At 36.9% G+C, this 25,542-nt stretch overlaps 1 protein-coding gene across 6 annotated transcripts in view; it reads left to right on the forward strand.

The window, feature by feature from the left end:
• The window catches only part of LOC145998732 (anoctamin-7-like), a 454,373-nt gene extending 432,071 nt beyond the window's left edge, over positions 1–22,302 (forward strand). For 5 of the 6 annotated variants that reach the window (XM_083135261.1, XM_083135262.1, XM_083135265.1 and 2 more), the window contains 2 exons: positions 1,832–1,963; positions 21,198–22,302. In XM_083135261.1, coding sequence (XP_082991387.1) covers positions 1,832–1,963; positions 21,198–21,380 — 315 coding nt within the window. In that variant the 3' untranslated portion in view covers positions 21,381–22,302. Of the gene's footprint in view, positions 1–1,831; positions 1,968–21,197 lie in introns of all 6 variants that reach the window. The other variant, XM_083135264.1, reaches the window with a different exon arrangement.
• Positions 22,303–25,542: the final 3,240 nt, after the last annotated feature.

A 25,542-nucleotide genomic window follows, 5' to 3' on the forward strand; every position in this document is an offset into this window, starting at 1 on the left:
TTTGGAAACGTTGATTTCGAGAGAAAAGTGTTCTTATTATGTTAATATAAATAATTTAAATAGCCCAAATGCGCAGTAAGTAGGAGGGAACAGCCTGTTCCCTCTGTTCCATGGAGGGACCGCCACTGATATATATATATATATATATATATATATATATATATATATATATATATATATATATATATATATATATATATATATATATTCTTCCGTACATATACTGTAAATGCTAGAAAGAATGTATTTAAGCAGCACCATTGATTTGTACCTAATACCTGTCAATAGGAAATGTTATTCCCCTCACTTGAATAGTCATCGGCTATTAAAAATGTGAAATGTTACATTGTTTACATCTCATTCGGCTGCCATTACATCTGCACTCATGACTTAGAGGTCTCTTCTGATTAGTTATGCTACAAAAAATGCTATGGAAATAGAGCTGATTCTAACCTTGAGAAATGCCATGGCATCTGAATTGCTATAAGCTTCCTCATTTTCCATGGTAGCATTTCAGTCATGGCGTAAATGTTAAGCAAAATGCTTTCGTCTAATTGTATGCATCGGCTCGTGCCTTTATCTGTCTGATCAGATCATGAGTCCAGTTCTGCTGGGTTCCCAGTCATATGGGCATGCAGGGGAACAAAGCTGCTGATGCAGATGGCAACATTCTCGTTCACCTTCTGCTAGTTAGGGATGTGCAGAATATTTTTTGCTTGCTCCCTTCTTAACACGTGGCAGGAAGAGTGGGTGAGGTAACAGGGAACAAGCTTCATCCTATCAAGCCCACCATTGGTAGATGACATTTCTCGTCCTGTCCCTCTCACCAAGAAGAAGTCACCTTAACTCGGCTTCGAATCAGACACTTGCTGCACTGTGCCATGTCTGCAATATCATTTTAAATGTTCGAATGTGCCGAAAAGTAAAAGTAAAATGCTCCCCTGTGCTTTGCACCATGCCATGAAGGTGTATATAGGGTGTGGAGTTAGGGTCCCACACTTTCTTGATCACGGCCTAAGGTGGGGGTGATGTGATCAGCACCATGCTCCTGGCTGCCTGAGCCGCTTGAACAGGTGGAAAAGAATCCCGGTCGCCAGGTAGTCAAGGTGCCATAACTACTGAGCTACTGTGGCTCTCAGAAAAAGTCTTCATTTTTCCAACTCTTTATCATCCATGCTGGGAGATGATGAGAGTGTTTTAAATAATATTTTTAGCTTTGTGAGAAGAGTAGGCCTTCTTCACTCTCTGAGGAAGTTTTTTTTAGTAATTCCTTACCTTCTTAATGTGTTGTGCATGTCCTGTGCAGGTCCCTTTACAACCTGCACTTCTAACACTTCTCCAGGTGATTTTTACACCCCTTTTAACTCTCAGATAAGGAGATTTCCCCCATATACACTCAGGGGAATAAAATGTACATACCAATGCACCCAAAAATTTCAATTCATCATCATCTTCTTATCAATTTACTTATACAATGGCTTTAAATTAAAATTAACCACTACGAAATATTCGAGAAAACAGTACTTCTTTATGCTGACAAATGTAAAGCTTAATGAAGAATCTGTAAGAGGACCTAAAATATTCAAAAGAATAATTAATACCTGCTTGATTGAAATTTTGTAGTGGTTAATTTTAGTTTAAAGATTAGTAAGTCATTTCCTGTAGTTTCAAATATATTTCTCCTTTCCTTGCTAAATGTATACAGCAAAGTAGGTACTTCACATTTCTTGCATGATATGAATCTCAATCAGTTATTCACAACTGGTATCATAATATTTTATGTGAAGAGATAGAAGGAACAACATAAAATGCATCAATTTTATACTTTCAGCATGTGGTGTTTGGAATATGCAGATTGATAGATGTGTTAGTACCTGACATTCCAGAGAGTTTGGAACTGAAAATTAAGAGAGAGCGATATCTTGCCAAACAAGCACTACAGGATTCTGACACAATCTTGAAGGTAAGTAAGTTTCGTTCCATTTGTGTAATTTTTATTAAAACAAACTCTAGCAAGTGCAGATGTACAGGGTCCGGCAATATATGTCTACCACTTTCAAAGGTTGGTATTCCCTACAGCCCCTCAGTAGGGATGAAACCGAGCATCCTAGGTAAGAGCACGGGGAATGCCATTTCTGTAGAATGCAGCGTTGGATCCCTGAACACCATGCTTTGTGGTAGAGGCATATTTTAAAACTACTCATTGTATGGTAGCTCTGCAGTGTACATTTCGACAGTAGTTTACACTGTGAGACATGGAAGAGTACCAGAGCAACACACATTACAGAAATCTGTAGTTTATTTCCAAGAAGATGGAGCAACTGCACATTTCGGGCAGAATCACCTCGCAGAGCGTGACCTCCAAGATCACCCGATCTGACTACCTGTGATTTCTTTCTCTGGGGGATACCTAAAGAGTATCCAAGTTTTTGAACATGTATCCCTAACTTAGAGACCCTGAAAAGAAGTCCAGCCAATTCCACTTGCAATTCTGGTATCTGTAATGGAAAAATTTGTTCATTGACTCCGTGAATGTACAACAATGAATGGTGGGTATTTACCTGATGTGATTTTCAAAAAAATAAGATAAAGTTAACAGTGTTGTGTTACTGTATTGCAAATGGCATTGTTATCTATCTATCAATTACAAATATCTTGCTTTACATTAGCTGTATTGTGTCACTATAGGAAATATGTATATTAAAATGGTAGATATACATTGCAGGACTCTATATATATGTACACCTTTCCCTACCCAGACAGTACCACAAAGCTCACTGACAATTTATTTTTATTGAAATAAATGTTGTAGACATATTTAGCAGTAAAATACTGTTTGACTTTAGACTGTTCATAAACTTCAGTTCGCCTTCATAAATACCTCGAACCTGTCCTTCCCTTATTGCAGGCCCAACCAGGACTCGAATCTGTATTACTGGTATGCTGAGCCATTGCTCTACCAACTAACACTGCCAAAGAGAATTCTACGCAAGTAAAACAGCAACAGAAAAAATCAAGTGAAGTAGAGACCTGGGTTTAAGTCCTGGTTGAGCCTGCATTTTTCGCTAAAATGTGTGTTTTAAATCGTAAGGTAAAACAAATTAGTCTGTTTAGTGAATTTTCCCACAAGATGTCATTGTTGTTTCATGATGGGATCAGAATTTGCAATCATTTTGTTTACTTACACAGTAAGCAGTAATAGTTATTGTTATGAAAATAAAATAATTTCTAAAGAGATACTAAAAAACTTCACTGTTTTACATTAAGAAAAGTATCAATCCAATCTATTATGTTCTTAATAAATACACAGAAGTAAATTACAAACCCCTTCCGCACAACTTACTTGCAAAGGTTCCATTAACTTTGTGACTGTGTTCTACATTCACAAGTAATAAATAGTTTCTTTATTTCTATTGTATATATGTTTATAAAATTAACGGGAAACCATTGAGATCAAGAATGTTGTATCAATGTCAATATTTTTAAAGTTGTTGTTGATTTAGATTCAGAAGTAATATGGCATTATGGAAACCCAGTTGAGTGCTGAGGGCTTGCAATTTAATTTTTAAATTGCGTAATAGTCTGCTCATCCTTCGTGTCCTCTATGGACTATATATTTGGTGTAAAGTATAGTTGCAAGAAATTGGTGGCCAGTAAGGGGACTTTGGTTACACTGATGAATTATAATTTGTAGATTTAGTATTCTCTTCTTTTGTGAACTTCGTATTTTCATTCTGTTGTAATGAATACAAGTTAGTATAATAGCAACAAAGAATGTTCCTATTGTGCCATTACTTACGGGTACTTCAGATATTAATGCTCAATTATTGGTCATGTTCAGGGAATTAAAGGAATCGAATGACTGTGTAAGGCAGCAGTTAACAGAACTTGAGAAATCTTAGAAAGAGTAGTTAACAGAACTAAAATCTCGGAAGAAACAGTTTGCAGAACTTGAGAAATCTCAGAAGGAACAGTTTGTGGAACTTGAAGACAGAACAATGAAGTGTATGGATAATATGAACAACACTGTTAAGGAGTTGGGCAGGTTGCTGAAGCTTGCAAATTAGCAAAAGATAAAACAAAAGGACAACTTCAGACAGATATTAAAGTGTTTAACAAAAATTTCCAACAGTTGAGTATATCTATCTGGTAAAGCGAATACTAACAGCATTCGTAAGTTAGAAGATAGTGTTGCTGGATTGGGTTTGCAGGTAAATGAGCAATGGAATGTTATCAATCAGATTAGGGAAAGTAATAATAAATGTTTAATTCAACGCGCTGAGATCTGTGAAGCAAGATTAAGTGAAGTAACAACTAAACTGCTGATGACAAATTCTTCATCAATCAATAATGCTGCAGGGAACAATGGCAACATTACTGAAGTTTCACGTCACACAGAGCATCCTGCATCATCATCCTTGTCATCTTCCAGTGCTTCAGAAGAAGAATATTTTCCATTGCATAGGTCAGGAAAACTTAAATCTACTGGAAATCCTAAATCTAAGTTGACAGTTCCTACTTCATCAGTTAATGTGCAAAAATCTCGATCAAAGAAGCCTCATAAAACTTTGCAAGTTAGGTATATCGATCCACTGAATAATACATATTTCACATTCTAGTAATAGCTCAGACTCTGATATATCTGAAGTAAACAAAACTAGATTTAATTCGCAAGCATCTTCTGGCAAACGATTTAAACCTAACTACAACACAAAGCACCCTAGACATGTTACTATCACTGGTTCTGATGCAAATAAACCATCTACTTCTATGGAACGACAACAAAAGTATCTACAATTGAATGAATTGAATATGTTGCCTAAATTTTCTGGAAATCCAGAAAAATCTAGCCCGAGAAAATTTATCAAAACATTAACTTCACATTTGGATTTGCTTCAGATTCCTGACATTCAGAGATTGGAATGTATTTGGAATTGTTTTCAAGGACCAGCTGAAGGATGGTACTGTACAATATGCACGTGGATTCCTTTAAGACTTATCAACATTTTGTACTTGAGTTTCTAAACCAGTACACGTCATACGCATTGACGCAGGCTCAATTGTCAGAATTGAGGAACAGAAAACATGATCAAAATACTTATTCAACATATTATAATTTGATAGAACATCCAAAAGATGCCTAAGTCGTAGACATTTTAATTAATCAGTTTCCATCGATTACGTCACAGATGATATTAGGTGCTGGTTTAACGAAGGTTGACAATGTCATTAATTTACTTAAGAGACTAGATTTAATTAAGACAAGATCGGAGAAGTGTGATTTGCCTAGTGATTTTGAAATGAGAACATCTAGGTTTACTAAGGATTCAAATGTGTCAGATTTTAGAGATAAGCAAAGATACAAAGTTCAGATAGTTAACACAACCAAATAACAGCGAGTCAAATCCAAATCAAATGAATAAAGGACAGTTTTCTCCCAACAATGGAGAATTTACTTCTGGTTCTATATCCAGTGGTAGCACACATAATAGAGGGAAAAATGTGAATGACAACTCTGATCAGCGACAGGATTTTACATTCAGAAGAAGGAATCAAAATAATTATGACAATCAACAGTTCTTTAGAATAAACTTAAATACAAATAACATAAATTATTATAATAATAATATTCGATTTGGACGAGACAGTGCGATACCACAGAATGATAGACGTTCTAACGAGATCCAATTCAGATCCTAATGTGGCATGTTTTCCTCATTCCCCGAACAATAGTCCAGTTTTCGAAAGTAATGTAAATTTGTGTTCTAATTGTCGTCAACTCTGTGAACAACCATTCGTTTCTCCTAATAGTAATGTTACTTCAAGTAATGGACTGAATGAAAACGCAGTTTCATTTAACCCAAGGGAGAGACAATTAAATCAAAGTGTGTTGTCCGGAATGAAAGCATAACTAAAAACTGCCATGAATCAGCTTAATTAAATTTATAAGTTATTATGTAATGTTTTGTACACGGCATTATGCAAATTATGAATTGCAGTTGTATATTTGAAACGTTTGCGCTTGTACACAAAAGGCTTTACAGAATGTCTAAAGTTTGAAATGCTCTAACTGTTGCAAAGAAAAAAATGTTAGTTATTGATAGTGTTAGAAATATAATTATTTGAAGTTAATAATTTCATTGCACACTTCTGTTCACAAAAAGTGGCACACCTGTTTGAGTTGAAGTCCAGCTTTGTGTCTGGAAGTACAGCTGAAGTAAGTGTTCGGAAAACAGCAGTGTTGCTTACTATCAATGATTTTAACCACAAGCAGGGAATTTTGTCTCTCAGACTCAAAGAAAAGGGCTAACGGAAAGATTGCAGCGTAAATATTAATTAACTGAACTGTCCACGTCTACAATCAAAGTAATGTAAATGTGAAAAATTCGTGAAAAATATATTTTAAAGAAATGCATTTTTGACGTTCGTGACGAAGTGGTTATCACAATGCGTTAGAATGCGAGAACCCCGGTTCGAATTTGGCCTGAGTTTCTCTTCATTGTCGCAAGTTTCTTCCCGATAATGGAAGAAAAGCAACACTAAATAACGAAAATAAAAAAAAATGCCATTAGAATAAGCGAGATGGAAATAGTGGTGTCTTAATTCCTGAAAATGATGCAAAAAAAAAAATCTTTCAGAAATAATGTTATCCTAATCCAGGAGAAGGCTTGAAGAATAAAAAAACTCCTTCCCCGTATACTTTGGCAAACATAATCGCAAAGTTGGTACTGAATGTGCGATGGGAAAGATAATAGAAATCCGAAAGGAAGAAGAGTTTATGTCACAGCCAGGATGGCACATGAAAGAAGGTACCCCCCTCCCTCCACATCAGTCATCCAGGCTATTAAAAATAAGTCAATGGTTGTCCTCTCATTTAACTTTAACAATAAATGGAATTTTTGTAAAATAAAAATTGTTGCGGTTTACATTTTTTACACGTGCACGTTGGTTTTGTAATGGAGCACAAAAGTAGAATTGTGACTCTCGTAAAATTCTTACCGAATGAATGAATGCCTCTGTAGATTTCAGAATAGTGACTCTTCATGTTGAAATAAATAGTTTAAAATAATATAATTTATGTGCCATTTGTTAATGAGATTCGTCGTCACATAGCAGAAACTAGAGAATGACAATCATTTAGAGTTGTAAACCTTCCACAAAAGCATGACTTCGCAACGTCTTCATTAATTTTCATGAGCAAGCTTCACTTGTATTTTGTCAGCAATGTATGAACTCTATCTGATGAAGCGTATTGCTTTCAAATTAATGTAATTAACAAGAAGCGACATCAAGAGTTGCGAGCTGAACAGGAAAAGATGCAATCTTATGGATAAATTATTCTAATAGCTTGGTTTCTTCACAGTGACTTGTGGCCATGTCGGTTAAAGGCCAGATTTCTAAGCTGAAATTCTAGGTTCGAATCACCGTGACTCCAAAATATTTTCTCTTACCAAATGGGTGCTACATAGCCTAATGTATTTTAATCTCGTCACACCAATTGCAGCCTGAAACTTTGTTATTATTTGCTTGCCAATAAGAAAGTATGTATTGAAACTATTACTCGTTCAGAAAACGTGACTGTTACTCGAGACTACTTGAAATTGAGATTTTTTAGTTCCTGCTAAGCCTCGATATTTACACCAAGTGCTGAAATTGAAAATTGTTGTGTGATAAAACACACCGTTAATATTCTCAAGAAGAAAACCACTAAAATTAAATGAGTAAGTTGTGGGGAACATCAGCACATGTATTTTAAGATGTTCCGTCATTTACGTCACTCTCCTCGTTTTATGCATAGATAGATATTTACAAGTGACCCACTCGATGAATGCTCGCACATTAAGAGTAATTTTCAGATGGGAAAGAAAAAAGCCTGGTCCAAATTGTAAAGTCAAGATGTGCGCAGATTGTAGATGTTATTATTATAAACAAACAGAATTAATGAGTAACTACAATTATTTAGCTAAACGTCACTCATATGGCACTTAGAATAGAGCTGTAAAATATGTATTTTGGATAATTAGTTGTTTGAGTTATTTCATAGTGCACGAGTAAGTGTTTGGATCAACCCTCTTTTCTAAATCTGTAATTTTGTAAAAGTCAAGGAATATCATTTGACCCGGTTGCAGGAGTTATTACTAAGAATTAAAAAAAAAACTACTTTTAATTAAAATTATCGACCAAAATTGCTTTCTAGTAGTGTTTGTATGAAAAGAAAGCACTATGTTCGGTGACTATATAATTCATAAACATGATGGAAAGTTTGACTATCTCTTTTTTATCTAGGAATGTGGATTATTTGATGTTTATGTTGTTGGAAAATGATTAATTTAATTTATTTTTGTTTGGACAGTTAATTTTATAGTTCTCCAGCTTCATTGTGAGCTAAATTAGAAATTTGACAAATTTCGTGACATAAGAGAGAGACTTCCGTATGTTGTGTTGTAAATTAGTCCCCTTGTAATAGTGTGGGTCTGGGTTCGATAGCAGGTGGCAGGCACATAGTGGTTCAGATCTCACTCGCAACTGTAAGTCCCCTCACAAGTATAATTGAAGTATGAGTTTGACGTATCCACAGACTTTTAACACGTTTTGAAAAAAATCACTTTTCCACGTGTCCATGTAAAAATCAAGAGATATTTGAAATAAATGTATAATTTTTCCTTCTCTATGTAACCTCTAAAAGTGCAGAAATATAAATTTCCCGTTAGCACCATATGTTTTTACATCTGAATGTTTGCTATTGAATTTAACGTTGGCGATTTTCGAAATTACATATTATACATTGATGGCCAAAATAAACCGAAATATCAAAATCTACTTTCGAATATTGCTACACTTCACTGTTTACCACGTAAATAGAGAGAGAAAAAAATATGATCATCACAGACTTCGAACTCACGACCCAGATGAAACAGCTGGATTGACATGTTCACGTGACTATGTGACTGGTGCTTATCTACTTGAACACGGCGAATACCTGACCTTGGCAGTCAATAGCAGCTCCCGCGAAAGCCAACAGACAAGAGGAACGTTTTATTTAAATAGTTCATAACAAGGAAACAAACATTCCATGGAATGTAACGTCGAAATTACTTAAAACCAATTCATACGATAAGTTACCCCAGACGTTACCTGCATAGCATAATGTGAATGGAAACAACATATTTGTCCCATTCATCTCTCTATACTGCAACGGTTGTATTGCTATACAGTCTGGATTCAGCTGTTTCGCTCAACATTGCACCTCAAAAGCAGAAGTATGCAGAAGTATAATAAGTATTATATAAGAATAAAAATTCAAACAGCTAATTATCCAAAATACATATTTTACAGCTCTATTGTAAGTGCCATATGAGTGATGTTTAGGTAAATAATTGTAGTTACTGATTAATTCTGTTTGTTTCTGATAATAACATCTACAATCTGCGCACGTCTTGACTTTACAATTTGGACCAGGCTTTTTCCTTTCCCATCTGAAAATTACTCTTAAGGTGTGAGCATTGTAAATATATATTGATGAGGGAAACTGAGCACACGTTAGAACATCACCTCTTCACACAGTACACTGACCCAATCGTGCAAGCAATACCTAGCATATTGCTGGCCTAGCACTAACATTCCTCTGTCGCTACTGGGTTCGGCCGTCTGATAGAGGTAAACAACCCGGTGGTAGAGGAATGAAAACCTGCAGGCTCAATGCATTATCACAGGGAATAAAACGTCGCCTTTGGGATGAAAATAAGACAATTATCATAGATCACAGAAACTGTCGGGATGAGCGTGGTAAGCACCCCGAGCGAGATGAATCACGGAGGATGCCTGAGGCTACCCGCAGACCCATGTTGGTCTCGCCATCTCGTCTCGACGCCTCGGGCATCCTCCGTGATTCATCTCGCTCGGGGCGCTTACCACGCTCATCCCGACAGTTTCTGTGATCTACGATAATTGTCTTATTTTCATCCCAAAGGCGACGTTTTATTCCCTGTGATAATGTGTTGACCCATCAGGTTTTCATTCCTCTACCACTGGGTTGATTACCTCTATCAGGCGGCCGAACCCAGTAGCGATGGAGGAATGTTAGTGCTAGGCCAGCGGTATGCTAGGTATTACTTGCATGATTGGGTCAGTGTACTGTGTGAAGAGGTGATGTTCTAACGTGTGCTCAGTTTCCCTCATCAATATCTATGTATAAAACGAGGAGAGTGACACGTAAATGACGGAACATCTTAAAATACATGTGCTGATGTTCCTCACAACTTACTCATTTAATTTTAGTGGTCTTCTTCTTGAGAACATTAACGGTGTGTTTTATTGCACAACAATTTTCAATTTTAGCACTTGTTGTAAATATCGAGGCTTAGCAGGAACTAAAAAATCTCAATTTCAAGTAGTCTCGAGTAACAGTCACGTTCTCTGAACGAGTAATAGTTTCAATACATATTTTCTTATTGGCAAGCAAATAATAACAAAGTTTCAGGCTGCAATTGGTGTTACGAGAAAAAATACATTAGGCTATGTAGCACCCATTTGGTAAGAAAAAATATTTTGGAGACACGGGGATTCGAACCTAGAATTTCAGCTTAGAAAGCTGGCCTTTAACTGACATGGCCACAAGCCACAGTGACGAAACCAAGCTATTCGAGTAATTTATCCATAAGATTGCATCTTTTCCTGTCCAGCTAGAAACTCTTGATGTCGCTTCTCGCTAATTACATTAATTTGAAAGCAATACGCTTCATCAGATAGTGTTTGTGTGCTGTGCACATTGCTGATAGAATACAAGTCAAGCTTGTGCATGAAAATGAAGGAAAACATTGCGAAGTCATGCTTTTGTGGAAGGTGAGTGTTTCCAACCCTAAATGATAATTGTGTTCTAGCTTCCATCAACATAGGGGATTCTCTATGTGATTAGAAATCTTATTAACCAACGGCACATATATTATATTATTTTTAAACTATTTATTTAAAAAAAGATGAGTCATTATTCTGGAATCTACGGAGAAATTAATTCAACCGATAGTGATTTTACGAGTCACAATTCTATTCTTTTGCTCCATTACGAAACCAACGTGCACGTGTAAAAAAAAGGAAACCCAGACATTTTTCATTTTACAAAAAAATTATTTACTGTTAAAGTTCAATGAGTTCAACCACTGACTTATTGATAATAGCCTGGATGACTGATGTGTGTGTGTGTTTGTGGGGGAGGGGTACTTCCTCTCATGTGCCTCCCTGGCTGTGACATAAACTCTTCTTGCTTCGAATTTCTGTTATTTTTCCCATCGCATATTCAGTGCAGACTTTGCGATTGTTTGCCAAAGTGGATGGGGCTAGGATAACACTTATTCCGAAAGAAATGGTTTTGTTTTTTTTTGGCACCATTTTTAGGAATTACAACAGCACTATTTCCGCCTCACTTATTCAAAATCCTTTTTTTTTCTTCTTTATTTAGTGTTGCTTTTCTTCCATTTCGGCTACTCACAACGATGAAGAGAGACTCAAAAAGAACACCCCTGCTCAGGCCAAATTCGAACCTGGGGCCCTCGCATTCTAATGCATTGTGAAAATCACTTCTTCACGATCGTCAAAAATGCATTTTTTTTTAAAAAATATATTTTTCTCGAATTTTTCGCATTTACATTACTTTCAATGTAGACGTGGACAGTCCTGTTAATTAATATGTACGCTGCAATCTATCCGTTAGCTCTCTTGGTTGAGTCTGAGAGACACAAAATTCCCTGCATGTGGTTAAAATCTTTGATAATAAGCAACACTGCTGGTTACCGAACACTGACTTCAGCTGTACTGCCAGACCCGATGCTGGACCAACTCAAACGAGTATGCCACTTTCTGAAACTTTAACTACCGAGGGTCTGTCAACTGATGCCAGTCGCCAGTTCGCTGTGGTGTGGAAGTTTCCCCAGTATGTACTCGACCTGTACACTTCGCAACATCTTATTTGACCACCCCGAAAGAATTCTAAGTCCCGAAATCGTAAACTTAGCAACATTGCACTTCGGCTCCAGGTGAGAGTAGCCAACTTTGAGTAGATCCTTCCACTAGACGAAAAACGCTGCGGTGATAGGTTTTCAATTTAACACTTTCCATGAACTTAGAAACTATAAACCACCGCTATTATAATACACAATCAAACAGAAATAATAAATTGGAAAAAGAACCTTGAAGGATATTTACGATTCTCTCGACTTGAAATTGGGGGGGGGGGGGTTGAAACACTGAACAGAGTTTTTCTCCACCTGGAGGAAATTACCATCAAGTTTGTGCACAAAGAAGCAAATTTTTGAGGAGTTTATGCGACATTTTATCTACAATACCTTGCATAATATCGAACAGTTCTCAAAAACATATATTTTACACGACTTGTCGAGAAAATGTGCTTGAAACACAGGAAGGTGGGAGTCTTCATAAACGTCAACATTTTTTAAGGATATAAGGTCAATAAGTTAACATAGAGCAGTTGCTTAGGTGCTGCTATTCTTATTTTTCGTCAAGCGTGAAAGGTCGCAGGTTCAAATCCCACCCTCTCCTCCTTTTTTTAATTTTTTTTGTTTGCTGAACAGATACCGTTGATATTAGAATATTTAAAAAATGAATCCAATGCACACTTGAGGGACGTCTCTTCTGCGCATATTTCCCCTCGAGATTTCCAGGATTTAAAGTTAAAACTTTTCTTTTTAGTTATTGTTCATATGTTGTGTTAACACACACATCATGATTAATTCACAAATCACATATATGTATTCAGGATGCAAAATGTAATGTTATTTAAGTTATGTATTGTTTGTTCTTCACTGACACCTAAAAGATTGATTATTTGATTTCGATATACTAAAAAAAGATATACAGTTATGTTAAGTAGTGATGTAGTGCAGTACTGTAACGAAGGAGAGCGTTTAATGAGTTCAAATTGCTAGGATTGGTCAATTTATGTCCGTTCCTTCGTAATGGCTGTTGTCAACTCCCTCACCACCATCTTACCATGCGTCTAAACTAATAGTAAATCGCTAATTAACATAACTAAATTGTTATTGCGACGAAGGCTGATTCGATAAGAAACTACTAATAAGTATTTATATAGTGAGTGACAAACAAAAAATTCAAAACTTCATAATGATCGTTAATCCCTCACTGCTCTGTATCTAAAATGATTGTCTTCTTTGAACAGAAAGTATGAGTATCAGATATAACAAACTTTCCGCACTAACTTTGCAATATTCGATACCACCATTACAGACTTAGCTCTATGTAACTTGATTCTGCGCATTCCACGTGGCATGCGACTTCCTCCTATCATCGAAATAACTTTCTCTTACTATTTCCTTTCCTCTCGTGAAATCGAGAGACCAACGTTAACTTCTTAGCACGGTGGATAAACTTTACACCCAACGATATACTCCTGAAAAAAGTCCTGCCTAGGTGGAGAATCGAACCTACGACCCCCCTCGTAATAATCAAGCACCTACCTCTTCTCCAGGTAGCTCATGTTACAATTTGCTACCAGTTTGAAGAAACCAATTCACACATATTGTCATATCTATAATTTCCTCATGGTAATTTTCATGAGGAAAGGAATTTAGATAAAATCGAGAAACGCTGAAGGGAAAAATGATGAATATGTCTATTGGCATTTTGTCATATTTTGTAAATTGTGTAAAAATTCTGTGTTTTGAACAAGCAATTGTTTAGTTACGAAGTATTTTCTTGTTTGTTTGAAGTAGGAACAGGAGAGCGAAAAGGAGTCATTTGAACCAGACCCCGTTTGACAAGAAACTTCAGCTTTTTTCCAAAGATTGTATGAAAAGAGAGAGGAAATGGATATTCAACATATGAAATATAAAATATGTTTGAAATTAAAACAATGGAAACCTTGAAAGATAATACTAATGAACTTCAAACTATGAAAAACATATTTTCGTGGTGGAAAACTCCAAGTCATTTTCGAAATATGAACTTGATGTTTTTCTTCATTATGAAGTGGAGATATGGGACGATAGGATCCCTCAGCAAGACAATTTTAAGTAAGCTACCTCCAACTTTTTCAATGGTTATAATTACTAATTAGGGTCCGGAAGTTGATGAAAAATCAACTTCTTTTCTGACCCTTAAAAACAATGCTAAACCTGATATCATGTCCGTTTCCCTTCAGTTAGAGCCGGAAAACACTTTCTATTTTACATTTTTTATTGCATTTTTCGGCCTTTTTTGGCTTTTAGTTTATTTGTCAGCATTTTTTAACAGTTTTTATTGCATTTTTACGTAATTTTGAGGTTTATTTTTCTCCTCCCCTGTTGTTTCGTGAATTTTAAATGCATTTACTAATAAAACTTACATATTTAGATTTCTTGACATGGTCCTTTTAGCAAATTCACCATGAATCGAAAATACGGTCAATGGAAAAGCATAATATTATTCTTAACTGAAATGTTTGGCAATGGATTAAAATACTTTGTGTGAAGATCTACTTTGAGGTTCTTTTTCTGGACACTATTATCGCTTTAATCTGTAGTTTTAAAGTAAAATTTGTCACAATATTAAATGCAATTACACTCTGGTATACGCGAAGCAGAACTGTATTTTCGGATGCTGGCCGACTACAGTATCATAGAAGGCCCACTCTGAAAGGAGATGAATTGGTTGATTTTGGTATTTAAGCCAACTTTATGCATAGTAAGGCTAATCGGGACTGGACCTACAGTTTAAAGTGGGATCCGAACCGAGTGCATAAAATAACGTGAACAGTGTGGTGTAGGGGGGTCGTTTGCTTATGGAATGGAAGGTCATGGGTTCAAACCTCCTACTTTGCAAAATCTTTTCCGGGAAGTAAACGGCTTTGGACGAGAATGCTTATCTACGTTTCTTGGATATTTCCGTTGATATTTATGCAATTTATGTCCAGCATTTCCGGATGCAGAAAGTTGACATGTAAGTTCTTAATATGTGTTAAGTTATAACAGCTGAATGAAAGGAAAAGTATTTCCTAAAATCCTGCCAATCACTGAAAGATTAAAAACATTAGTAGGAGCATTACTTGAGGCATGCACTTGAGGCATGCACTTGAGGCATGCACTTGAGGCATGCACTTGAGGCATGCACAGTAGCGAAGATTATGGAGTGTGGAGGGGCAGATGACCCAGCACTATGCTAAACATTATCTACCAAGGGAAAGAAACTGTCCTTGCCCTCCCCTCCCCCCCACCTTGCCCCATCAGTTTTGAAACCGAATAGTCGCCACTGAGCATGCATCGCATAAATATTTACAGTAATATCATATAATATTATGTTACGTTATTAGAACACTTCCTACTCGGTAAATAAAAAGGAAAGGATAATAAGGAAAGGGTTGGATTTGAACCTACGATGTTTCGATCTTGACGAAAACAGTAAAAAAAAAAAGAAAGTGCTGTCATTTAATCAACTACTCCAGGAGATTGCTAACAGAAAGCTCAGTAAAACACGTTAATCTCAGTTGAAGCAACATTGTGCCGGAGTTTCGAACCCTTTTTCACCAAGAACCAAGGAAAAGACACTTTGCAGAATCGTGTGGTGTTGTGCAAGGTATCTTTACTAAAAATTTCGCATAAAATCATCATAAATTTGACTTCTTGCATTCAAATGTGACCGCAATTCTTTCCAGGTGGATGAGAACCTGTTCAGTGTTTCACAATGCACATACATTTTCCTATTTTCAAATTCAGAACGAAGAATCTTGAAATATTTTCAACATTCGTATTTCTACTTAACATTTTTTTGTCTACTCATATATTTTATAACTCCTTTAGGGTATCTTTAATTTATGGAATGTGAAAGAATGAAAAAAAATCACGAGCGATTTCATTCAGGAAGAAGAAATATTGCAAAGTTGGCTACTCTTAGTTGGCTCTGAAGCGCTATGCTGCCACATTTACGAATTCCGGACTTTGAAATTTTTCAGGGCGGTCAAATAAGATGTTGCGAAGTGCACATGGACTGGTGTGCGTATAATGGAGAAGCAACAGGATTTGACGGTGTTTGAACGGGGCATCATTGTTGGTGCCCGATTGGCAAGTGTGAGCATTTCCCGAACTGCAACACTGACAGGATTTTCAAGGCCAACAGTGTCACGCGTGCACCAGGAATGGATGAATAAGCAAAAAACATCCAGCAGCAAGGTACTCTCCGGGCAGAAAATGAATGCCGATGAGAGGGGCCAGAGGCTACTCAGTAGGATTGTGCAGGACAACAGGAGTTCTACAAGTGTGCAAATAACAGCTGACTACAACGTTGCCACCCCGACTCGCATGTCTGACCACACCATTCGTCTCACTTTAACACGGATGGGCTATGCCAGCCGACATCCGACCAGAGTGACCCTGCTAACAGCGATGACCAAACATCGCCTGCAGTTTGCCAAGGACCATTGCAACTGGACCGTTGAGCAGTGGCAGAAGGTCGTCTGGTCCGATGAATCCAGGTTTACTTTGTACCATGCTGATGGGAGGCTCCTTGTGTGGTGAAAACAACAGGAGTCCATGGACCCACGGTGTCATGTGTCACAAGTGCAGGGCAATGGCGGCAGTGTCATGATGTGGGGACTGTTTTGCTGGACTTGTTTGGGTTCCCTCATTCCTGTAGAAGGACGTCTGAAGGCCGGCAGTTATGTACAACTTGTTGGCGACCACGTACATCCTTTCATGTAGTTGGCATTTCCAGAGTGGAAGGGCTATTTCCAACAGGACAATGCACCCTGTCACAGAGCCAAAATCATTTCCGAGTGGTTCCAGGAGCATGACAGTGAGTTCACAGTGCTTCGGTGGCCCCCTTCTTCACCTGATCTCAATCTGATTCAGCACTTATGGGATGAGGTCTAAGAGCAGTTTGGGCACAATCTCCTCCCCAGCCAATCTGCATGAATTGGTACTGTACTGTACTCTTTGCATGGTACTGTATCCCTCACGAATGCTATCAAGGACATTATCACAACGAATCCAGGCAGTTCTGACATCCAAAGGTGGTGCAACACGGTACTAGGTTGGTGTGTGTAATTTTTTGGATGTTCAGTGAATATCTAAATGTTATGCAGAGATCACGCCTGTTCAAGTAAATCAATATGAATTAAGTTATACATGGGTTCCAATCATGATTATAGGAGGCAAGTTCTTTATTGGACATATAATTATTCAATAATTAATGTACTAAATAGTAATGTTGTGACAGTGCATTTTGTATATTATTTATATTAAGTCGTTTAGCCAACAAGGAGATGGGGCTCCATCAGGTTACTACCAAGTATTGTTTCACGCATGTATGAATTATGTATGCCTCATAATTTGACCCATAATGTTATGTCTTAAGAAAACTCCTTGTGATCTGCACATTTTAGATATCAGGTGATCATAAAATGTGTGATCCCTCACACCATTTTCTACAGAGAGTGAGGGGGAATCAATGTTTACTTTATTTCTATTGTTCACATTTTATAAAAATAACAGGGAACCATTGAGATCAAGAACGCTGTTTCAATGTCAATATTTTTAAAGTTGTTGATTTCGATTTGTTTTTGTTATATACAAAGATTGACTTAAAATGTCTTGTGTTAAAAGATTGCAAATGAGTTTATCGAAATATTTAAAGTGAAATAATACTTTTAGAAGTTGAATTGTGGTCTTTTAATTCTTGCAACATAAGTAATATGACATTATGGAAACCCAGTTGAGCCCTGACGGCTTGCAATTTAATTCTTAAATTGCATAATAGTCTGCTCATCCTTTGCATACTCTATGGACTATATATTCAGTGTATAGTTGCAACTTTGGTGGCCCTTATCACCATTCACATGGGAACTAGTTGTTGTATTTTGCTTCTGTGTATTTACAATACTAACATGTCTTTAACCTCAGATATGAATATTACATTCTCTGATAAATAAATATTATTTGCAAATTGTCTTGAAACTCATATATTTTTAATGAGGCCTCATCGGCACATACAAGAAAAAAATATGTGAAATTAATTTTGATACAAAAGATAAATTCATGATCGATGCAGTAAACGCTGTTTGAGTATTACGTAGGTGAAGTTTTGTGTTTTCCACGTTATACAATTGGATAGTTTTTTCCGATTAATTTCGAAGGCTCCCTGCCATCATTCACTAAGGGTATGACATCTGGAGCGGAGATGGTAGGGCATCATTTCTATGTTAGTTAACGGACGGTGGTCTGTACTTTCTACTTTCCATCGTCAGGTGCCATTCCAGGGTGGTGGTTGGGCCATCTGATGCGTTGTGTTGCTCTGTGTGGTGTAGTTCCTGTGCCTTGCATGGGTGGAGGGAGGTCGAGCAGAGGGACTGCATTTATTTCGTTTATTAGTCTGGGATTCTGTGGAGAATGGGATGCTAAGTAGGGTGTGTCTGTCCATTGTCTAGGTTCAGTGCTGGATTCTATTGGATGATGGCATGGGTTTCATTGGTAGTGTTTTGTATGATAGAGCTGGTTGGGTGAAGTATGGATGTAGAGGTGTTGTGATCCAGGGGGCCTTTTTTGAATCTTTTATGTGTTCATTGATCCATTCTTGCACAGTGCATATGGTTGTGCAGATGTAGCTGTCTTGGAATTGGCATGTGGCCTTGTAGACAGCAGGGGATGCAAGTTTGGGTAGGTAGTATCCCTTGAAATAATGTAGGACTCTCCAAATTTGGGATACAGATTTGTGTGCCAGTCGGATCTTAAAAGAGTTTGAGGGCCTTGGATAATTTACCTGATGTGGTGGGGTGGTATGGATAAGCGATCTATTTGGGTTTGGGATTTTGGTCTGGGCAGCATGCAGAAAGGGGGTTGCCCATCGCTAGGTCCTCTGGTGGAAGAAACTGTCTTCGAACTGGAAATAGTTGTGGGTAAGCAGGCTTGTAGGAGGTTTCAGATTTCATCAGTTACAAATGGGGGTCTGCCATTGCTGAGCCACGTTCTGGTGGAGCCAAGTGCAAGGCTGATTGAAATAGAAGAATACATATCAACTATGTCTATGCTGGCTAAATTACAGTTGCTGGGTTTGACATCATATGCACATGGAAGACTTTCACTTACTTACTCTATTTTGGAGGAGGGCACAGTTCTCTATGGCTCCGTGGATGGGTGTGCTATATCTGTTTATGGAGTACTGTTTCAGTCCATGCACACCAGAAACCCATAAAACAGGAACCTGTCTATGAATCATAGTGGCTGGCTTCAATCAACCCAGTGTACATCTGACAAAATGGCTCCTCCAAAAACTCACTACTTACAATGACAAGCTAACCTACTGCCTATAGAACAGCCTTGAAGCAGAAAAAAGAAAAAAGTCACCTCCATTGTCAAACCCAGCAACTGTAATTTAGCCAGCATAGACATAGTTGATATGTATTCTTCTATTTCAATCAGCCTTGCACTTGGCTCCAAGAGAACGTGGCTCAGCAATGGCAGACTCCCATTCGTAGCTGATGAAATCTGAAACCTCCTACAAGCCTGCTTACCCACAACTATTTCCAGTTCGAAGACAGTTTCTTCCACCAAACAGAGGACCTAGCGATGGGCAACCCCCTTTCTGCACGCTGTCCAACATTGTACTACATGAGGCAGAGAAATCAATACTCGTTCAACCAGAGTTTGCACATTTAAGATACAGAAGATATGCCAATTACACCCTAGTCATTTACAAACAGGATGAAGACCTAAACTGCCTCCTAAGTGCCGTCAACAACATACATCCCAACATAAAATTCACCACAGAGAAGGAAGAAAATGCCCACCTCAATTTTCTCGACCTCAGGATTTCATGCCACCAAGACAAAGTCAGACCTCCGTATGCAGGAAACATCCATGCAAAATCCAACCACCCACCAAAACAGAAAGCTGGAGCATGGATGAACTTCTTAGAAGAGCCTTCACACACAGCTGCACGGAAGACGACCTCCAGAATGAAATAGCATGTATCACTGAAATTGGAATAAGCAACAGTTACACTGAGTGCCAGCTATCCATGTGGTGCGCAAAAACAGAAGCCCAGCTCACCCACGACACAGAGATAACCCAAACCAAAATCCCAAACCAAAATAGATCGCTTATCCATACCACCCCACCACATCAGGCAAATTATCCAAGGCCCTCAAACCCTTTAACATCCGTCTGGCACACAAATCTGTATCCCAAATTGGAAGAGTCCTACATAATTTCAAGAGATACTACCTACCCAAACTTGCATCCCCTGCTGTCTACAAGGCCACATGCCAATTCCAAGACAGCTACATCTGCACAACCATCTGCACTGTTCAAGAATGGATCAATGAACACATAAAAGATGCGGAAAAGGACCCCCCGGATCACAACATCTCTACATCCATACTTCACCCAACCAGCTCTATCATACAAAACACTACCAAAGAAACCTATGCCATCATCCAACAGAAACCAGCATTGAACCTAGACAATGGACAGGCACACGTAACTTGACATCCCGTACTCCACAAAATCCCAGACTACAAAAAGAAAGAATGCGGTCCCTCTGCTTGACCTCCCTCAACCCATGCAAGGAACAAGGAACTCACCACACAGAGCAACACAACACAGCAGACGGCCTATCCATCACCCAGCAACGCCACCTGATGACTGAAAGCAGAACAACAGAATAACATAAGCCAGGAAACACACAATACCGCTGCCCAGGAACTAACAAAGAAGTGATGCCCTACCATATCCGCTCCAGATGCTGTACCCTTAGTGAATGATGGCAGGGAGCCTTCGAAATTAATCGGAAAAAACTATCCAATTCAAGCACAAAATTTCATGTATGTAAATGATACATTGTTTTATTAATATTTATTATGCATTTCACTTCTTTAGTGTTATACATGTGAATAAATTATTTCTAGGCATGCCCTATACCAGAAGGGATACTTCATTCAAATCAAGATTGTTTATTTTTCCTTGCAGTTTCTTCATGTAACTGCTAAAGGGATAATTTTAGATACAATGTAAATCATTCTCCTAGCTTGGGGAATGTCTGAAACATGACAGCGTAAAAGCTGCATGGAAAAATGAGCTGTAATTTGATTAGAATGTACATAACCATCAAATGGACATCTTTAGATACCAAAATGAATTTTCTTGAGATAATTGAATTCTAACAGAAAGAAAATGGGGGATTACAACATTTACATTTTTCAGGTTGCTGCACGTAAAGATGATGATGAAGATGATCTCATTCCAAATGGTGGAATGGCGCTGGATCTAACATCTGATTTAGGAACAGTGTATGGATCAGTGTTACCACCAGAAACACTCCCGCCTCCTCCACAAACTGATGATGCCACTTTGAAACCATCAGAAGAACAGAAGGGACAAACATGATGTAACAAAAGATAAAGAAACATGATTCCAGCCATAATGCATTCCTCCAGCAGCTACAATCTCATTTTCAACTTTCAAAGAAACATAAAAGCATTAACAGAAACCTGTCGCTATTGACATGTTTAGAAAAGTACATTTGGGGGAAAAAAATGTGAAAAGATACTTACCTCCTTAATGTAACTTCTAACATGTACATTATTGAAACAACTCTACTTAATGTCAAATTGCATATTCATACATATTAAAGGCAAACAAACTGATTCCACTGTACTGTCAATTGTTTTTAACATTCCATGTGGATAACAACGGTAAATTAATGTAAAACTTGCTGTTAATCCTGCTGGTATTTAAGAAACATATTGTTGCTTAAGCATAGGAAGTATCCCTTGTTCTACCTAAAAAAAATTGTCATTTCGTAACATTTATTTTCTGTGGCAAGCTTAACAATAATGCCATTTGCGAGTGAGAATAAGTCACTGGCATATGTAAAGTCTGAAGTACGGGTGAATGTGCAGTATCTAATTTCATTACACTATTATTACAATATACACAGTTAATAAAATTAAAGAAAAACATTGTTTTGTGCGAGTTTTCTTTTTCTACTGTTTATGGTAGAAAGCAGAAAAGAGTGATTACAACATATCGTTCAAAGAGGTTTGAGAATAAACTTGTAAACCAACGTGTCCATATTGTAAAAAGGCGTAATGCAGCAGAAGTAGTTCAGTTGTTTTTATTGTTGTTGTTTTTTTAATATTACATATATATAAATATATATATATTTTATCTTTCAATTTAGACCAGTGGGTTCTGCTATTGTTCAATACACTATGCAGAACCTCTATTCTAACTGGCCTAAAATGTACAAAGCTTCAAATTATATAGTCATAGAATATGCATTAATAAATGGATTTAATTTACATTATTCCTGTTTCTTTATGAATTATGGTGCATATCCTTCATAAGATTATCAAACTATATATATATCTATACAATCAAGTTGCCATTAGAAGTTTCAATATGTAACATACGAAAAAGCTGACCTCTATAATGGAGTGCTCTCTACAATGCCATAGATCACATGTTCAAAACCCAGCATGGGCATGAGTGTTATTTGCGAGTGTCCTCATCAATTTAATCACATTATCACTCATCATCATATTCACAATTAGTCAAAAGTGGCAGAAATGTGAAGTAAAATAAACCAAATGAATGAATCGATAACAGGAAAGGCACATTGCATAATGTATGAGTCTATACCTTCACTCAGAATATCCTGTTGCTATGCACAAAATGTCCAAGGCTCAACCAAAAAATATTCCCCCAACTAACATTTTTCACTTCAAGCTATGACTTCACCACAGAAGTGAGCTAAACAGTTCTGCTATTACTTTTGTAATTTAGCATAACTTTTTCTGTCACTTTTGCCTGATTACAATGCACAGTGGTCCAAGTGACTGAAAACCCTGACCAAAATCCCAAAATTGAAATTACGAAAGTACGTTTGGTACCCTTATAATTCTAGAGTAAAAGGTCCATTCTATTGAAAACTACCTGATGCTACACAATAAGTTTCATCCTCAGTTGGCTAGCAACCCTTGAAGTGTGGTATGATGTGATCTTTGTTAGTTTGCTGCAGAAAGGACTTTTCCACGTAGTTAATTTTGTGTCTTTATAAACATTTATCAGATGCCAATTGCGGTTTGAAACTTATTTCTTGTTAGTTTTAAGCTTTAATTATAAGGAGATCCTTTAGTCATCTGGTTTAATCAAGTATTAAATTGGAAATGTGCTGGAACTCAAGTTAGTGCTAAAAGCCACAGATTTCTTCTTTTTTGATACTTCTCGTTGAGTTACAAAATGACTCAAACAAGCTCAACTTAAGATTAAACCATTTTATGTTAGGATAATGTTTCTAGTTTCAGGATCCAAAAGCAGTTTTTGCCCATTCTTGCCCCTTTTCATAATATGTTGTAAAATGCAATTGGATATGTGAGATCTTCATTCTTCATAAGTTGGTTTGGGATGGAAATCAATGTAAGCAGAGGGCCAAGGAAGAGAGATTTCAAGACCCAAACATTTTCTTCACATCCCTTGTGCAGCTTAAGATACACTATGAATGTAAGAAACTAGGAAAAGTTGCAATTTGATAAAATCTTTGACCTTCAAGGACAAGATTTTGCTGGCCGATCAGTCTTCAATTAAAAAAGGAAACCACGGCTTTCACAGAAAAGTGTTATATGTGCTTCGGCTTTCACAGAAAAGTGTTATATGTGCTTAGACACTATCATATAGGCTTATATACTATAGGCACTATTTTATGAACTGGGCCTAGACGTGGTGAAATTTGAAATGGGAACCAAGAAGAAAATTGAGCTACACTTCTCGCTCTATCAACATGCCAGCTTCCATTCACAAGATACTTGTCCATGGTCCATTGATTATTTCGGCTGCTCAAGATGCCAGAAACAAGAATATAAAGAAGTATTATCCGTAACACCATACTTGAACCAATTCTCGGGGAAAAAAAAGATGATGCATGTAGTCCTTAGACTCCTTAAATCCAGTCATCTCCACAGAGCAGTCTGAGATAGACACTTTCTTAAACGTCCCTTGCAGTCACTGGCTGATGTTGAAACCAATCGAGATGGAAATTGTCGTTGAACAATGCATAAGTTGTGGTTTACTGTATTGTGAGCGCAATTGGCATTAAAATATCATAATGCTGTCCAATATTGAGTTCCTTCCCTAAAATGATAGAATATGTGAAAAAAATCTGCATTCTGAGGTCATACACCAAAAAATGAATTTTGACACCATGTGTTCCATGCATCTGGACCACTGTGCAATGATAAGGATGAGTGACATGATGAAATGTATGAAGGGACACTCATAAAGCATGTAGGGGTGTGGATCTGGGAACATCAGTGGTGAGATCAAAAGTCGACTACTGAATGTGCTTGAATTATTTTCCTGTAGTTTACGGTTATTACAAGCATAAGAAAACAGTTTTTCTTTGTGACGTTTCAGGAGAACACATGCTTGTTTCATCAGACATTTATTTTCATCTTGACTAAAGATACAGTTATAACAATGGTTAGTAATTTTTTAAACAAAAATAATCCCTTATATAATGGATGTTGTCAATGTTACATTGTTGTAATATAGCAACTTAACTGTGAAAAGAAGCAGTCTGTTTTATTTTTATTTCAGATTTTTTAATTATGAATACCAAATATCATCAAGTAATTCAAATTCATCATTGTTTTCACAAAGTCTCTTGATGTTTTCTGTTACATTAAATTTTAAGGATGGTGGCTTACTCCATTTGTGAAAAAGAAAACTCCATACTGGATCTATGTTACCACTTTCATTATTTAATTTATTCCAGTGTTCTTCTGCAATGAACGAAGCTTCCCAGACATTCAACTCTGTGTTTCCCGTTAATCTTTTTAAAACCCTTCTCTTTTTAATCAAATGCTTCTCTTCGATGATATGAGCTGACAAACCTGTTCTTGGGTTTAGATTTATAATGTCCAAATCGTGTTCGTGCCATCTTATTGCCATTTTCCTTGCTGTTTGTCCCACACAATCCTTTGAACATGAAAAACTTATATTATATATTCCTGTGGTTTCCACATCTGGTAGAGAGTTTCTCATTTTGAATTCATTAAATGTACATTTCGAAACTTCTTGGTGATTTAAAAACAATTTTGAAATTAAAACTTCTAAAAATTTTTGCAATTTTATGTGAGAATCCCTTGTGGAATGGAATGCACACAAATTTCTTTTCAACAGATTTTTCATCTTTGTCTGTATTTCTCTTTTCCTTTAGTTTTCTTGCGACTTGCTTTTTGATTTGGTTTATTCTGTTAGTGTGAAAGCCTTTCTTTTGCTATATTAAAAAGCCTTTCTTCTTCATTTTTGATATCCTTATTATTCGAACATAGTCTTTGTGCTCTCAGGAAAAAATTAAAAATATGTTATCCATTGTTATACGCGAATGTTCTGAATTGGCATGGATGTATTTTTCCCCTTTAAAAATATGTTATCCATGTAACATTGACAACATCCATTATATAAGGGATTCTTTTTGTTTAAAAAATTACTAACCATTGTTATAACTGTATCTTTAGTCAAAATGAAAATAAATGTCTGATGAAAG

This window comes from Lepisma saccharinum, chromosome 14, assembly GCF_977018435.1.
Source record: "Lepisma saccharinum chromosome 14, izLepSacc3.1, whole genome shotgun sequence".
Lineage (NCBI taxonomy): Eukaryota > Metazoa > Arthropoda > Insecta > Zygentoma > Lepismatidae > Lepisma > Lepisma saccharinum.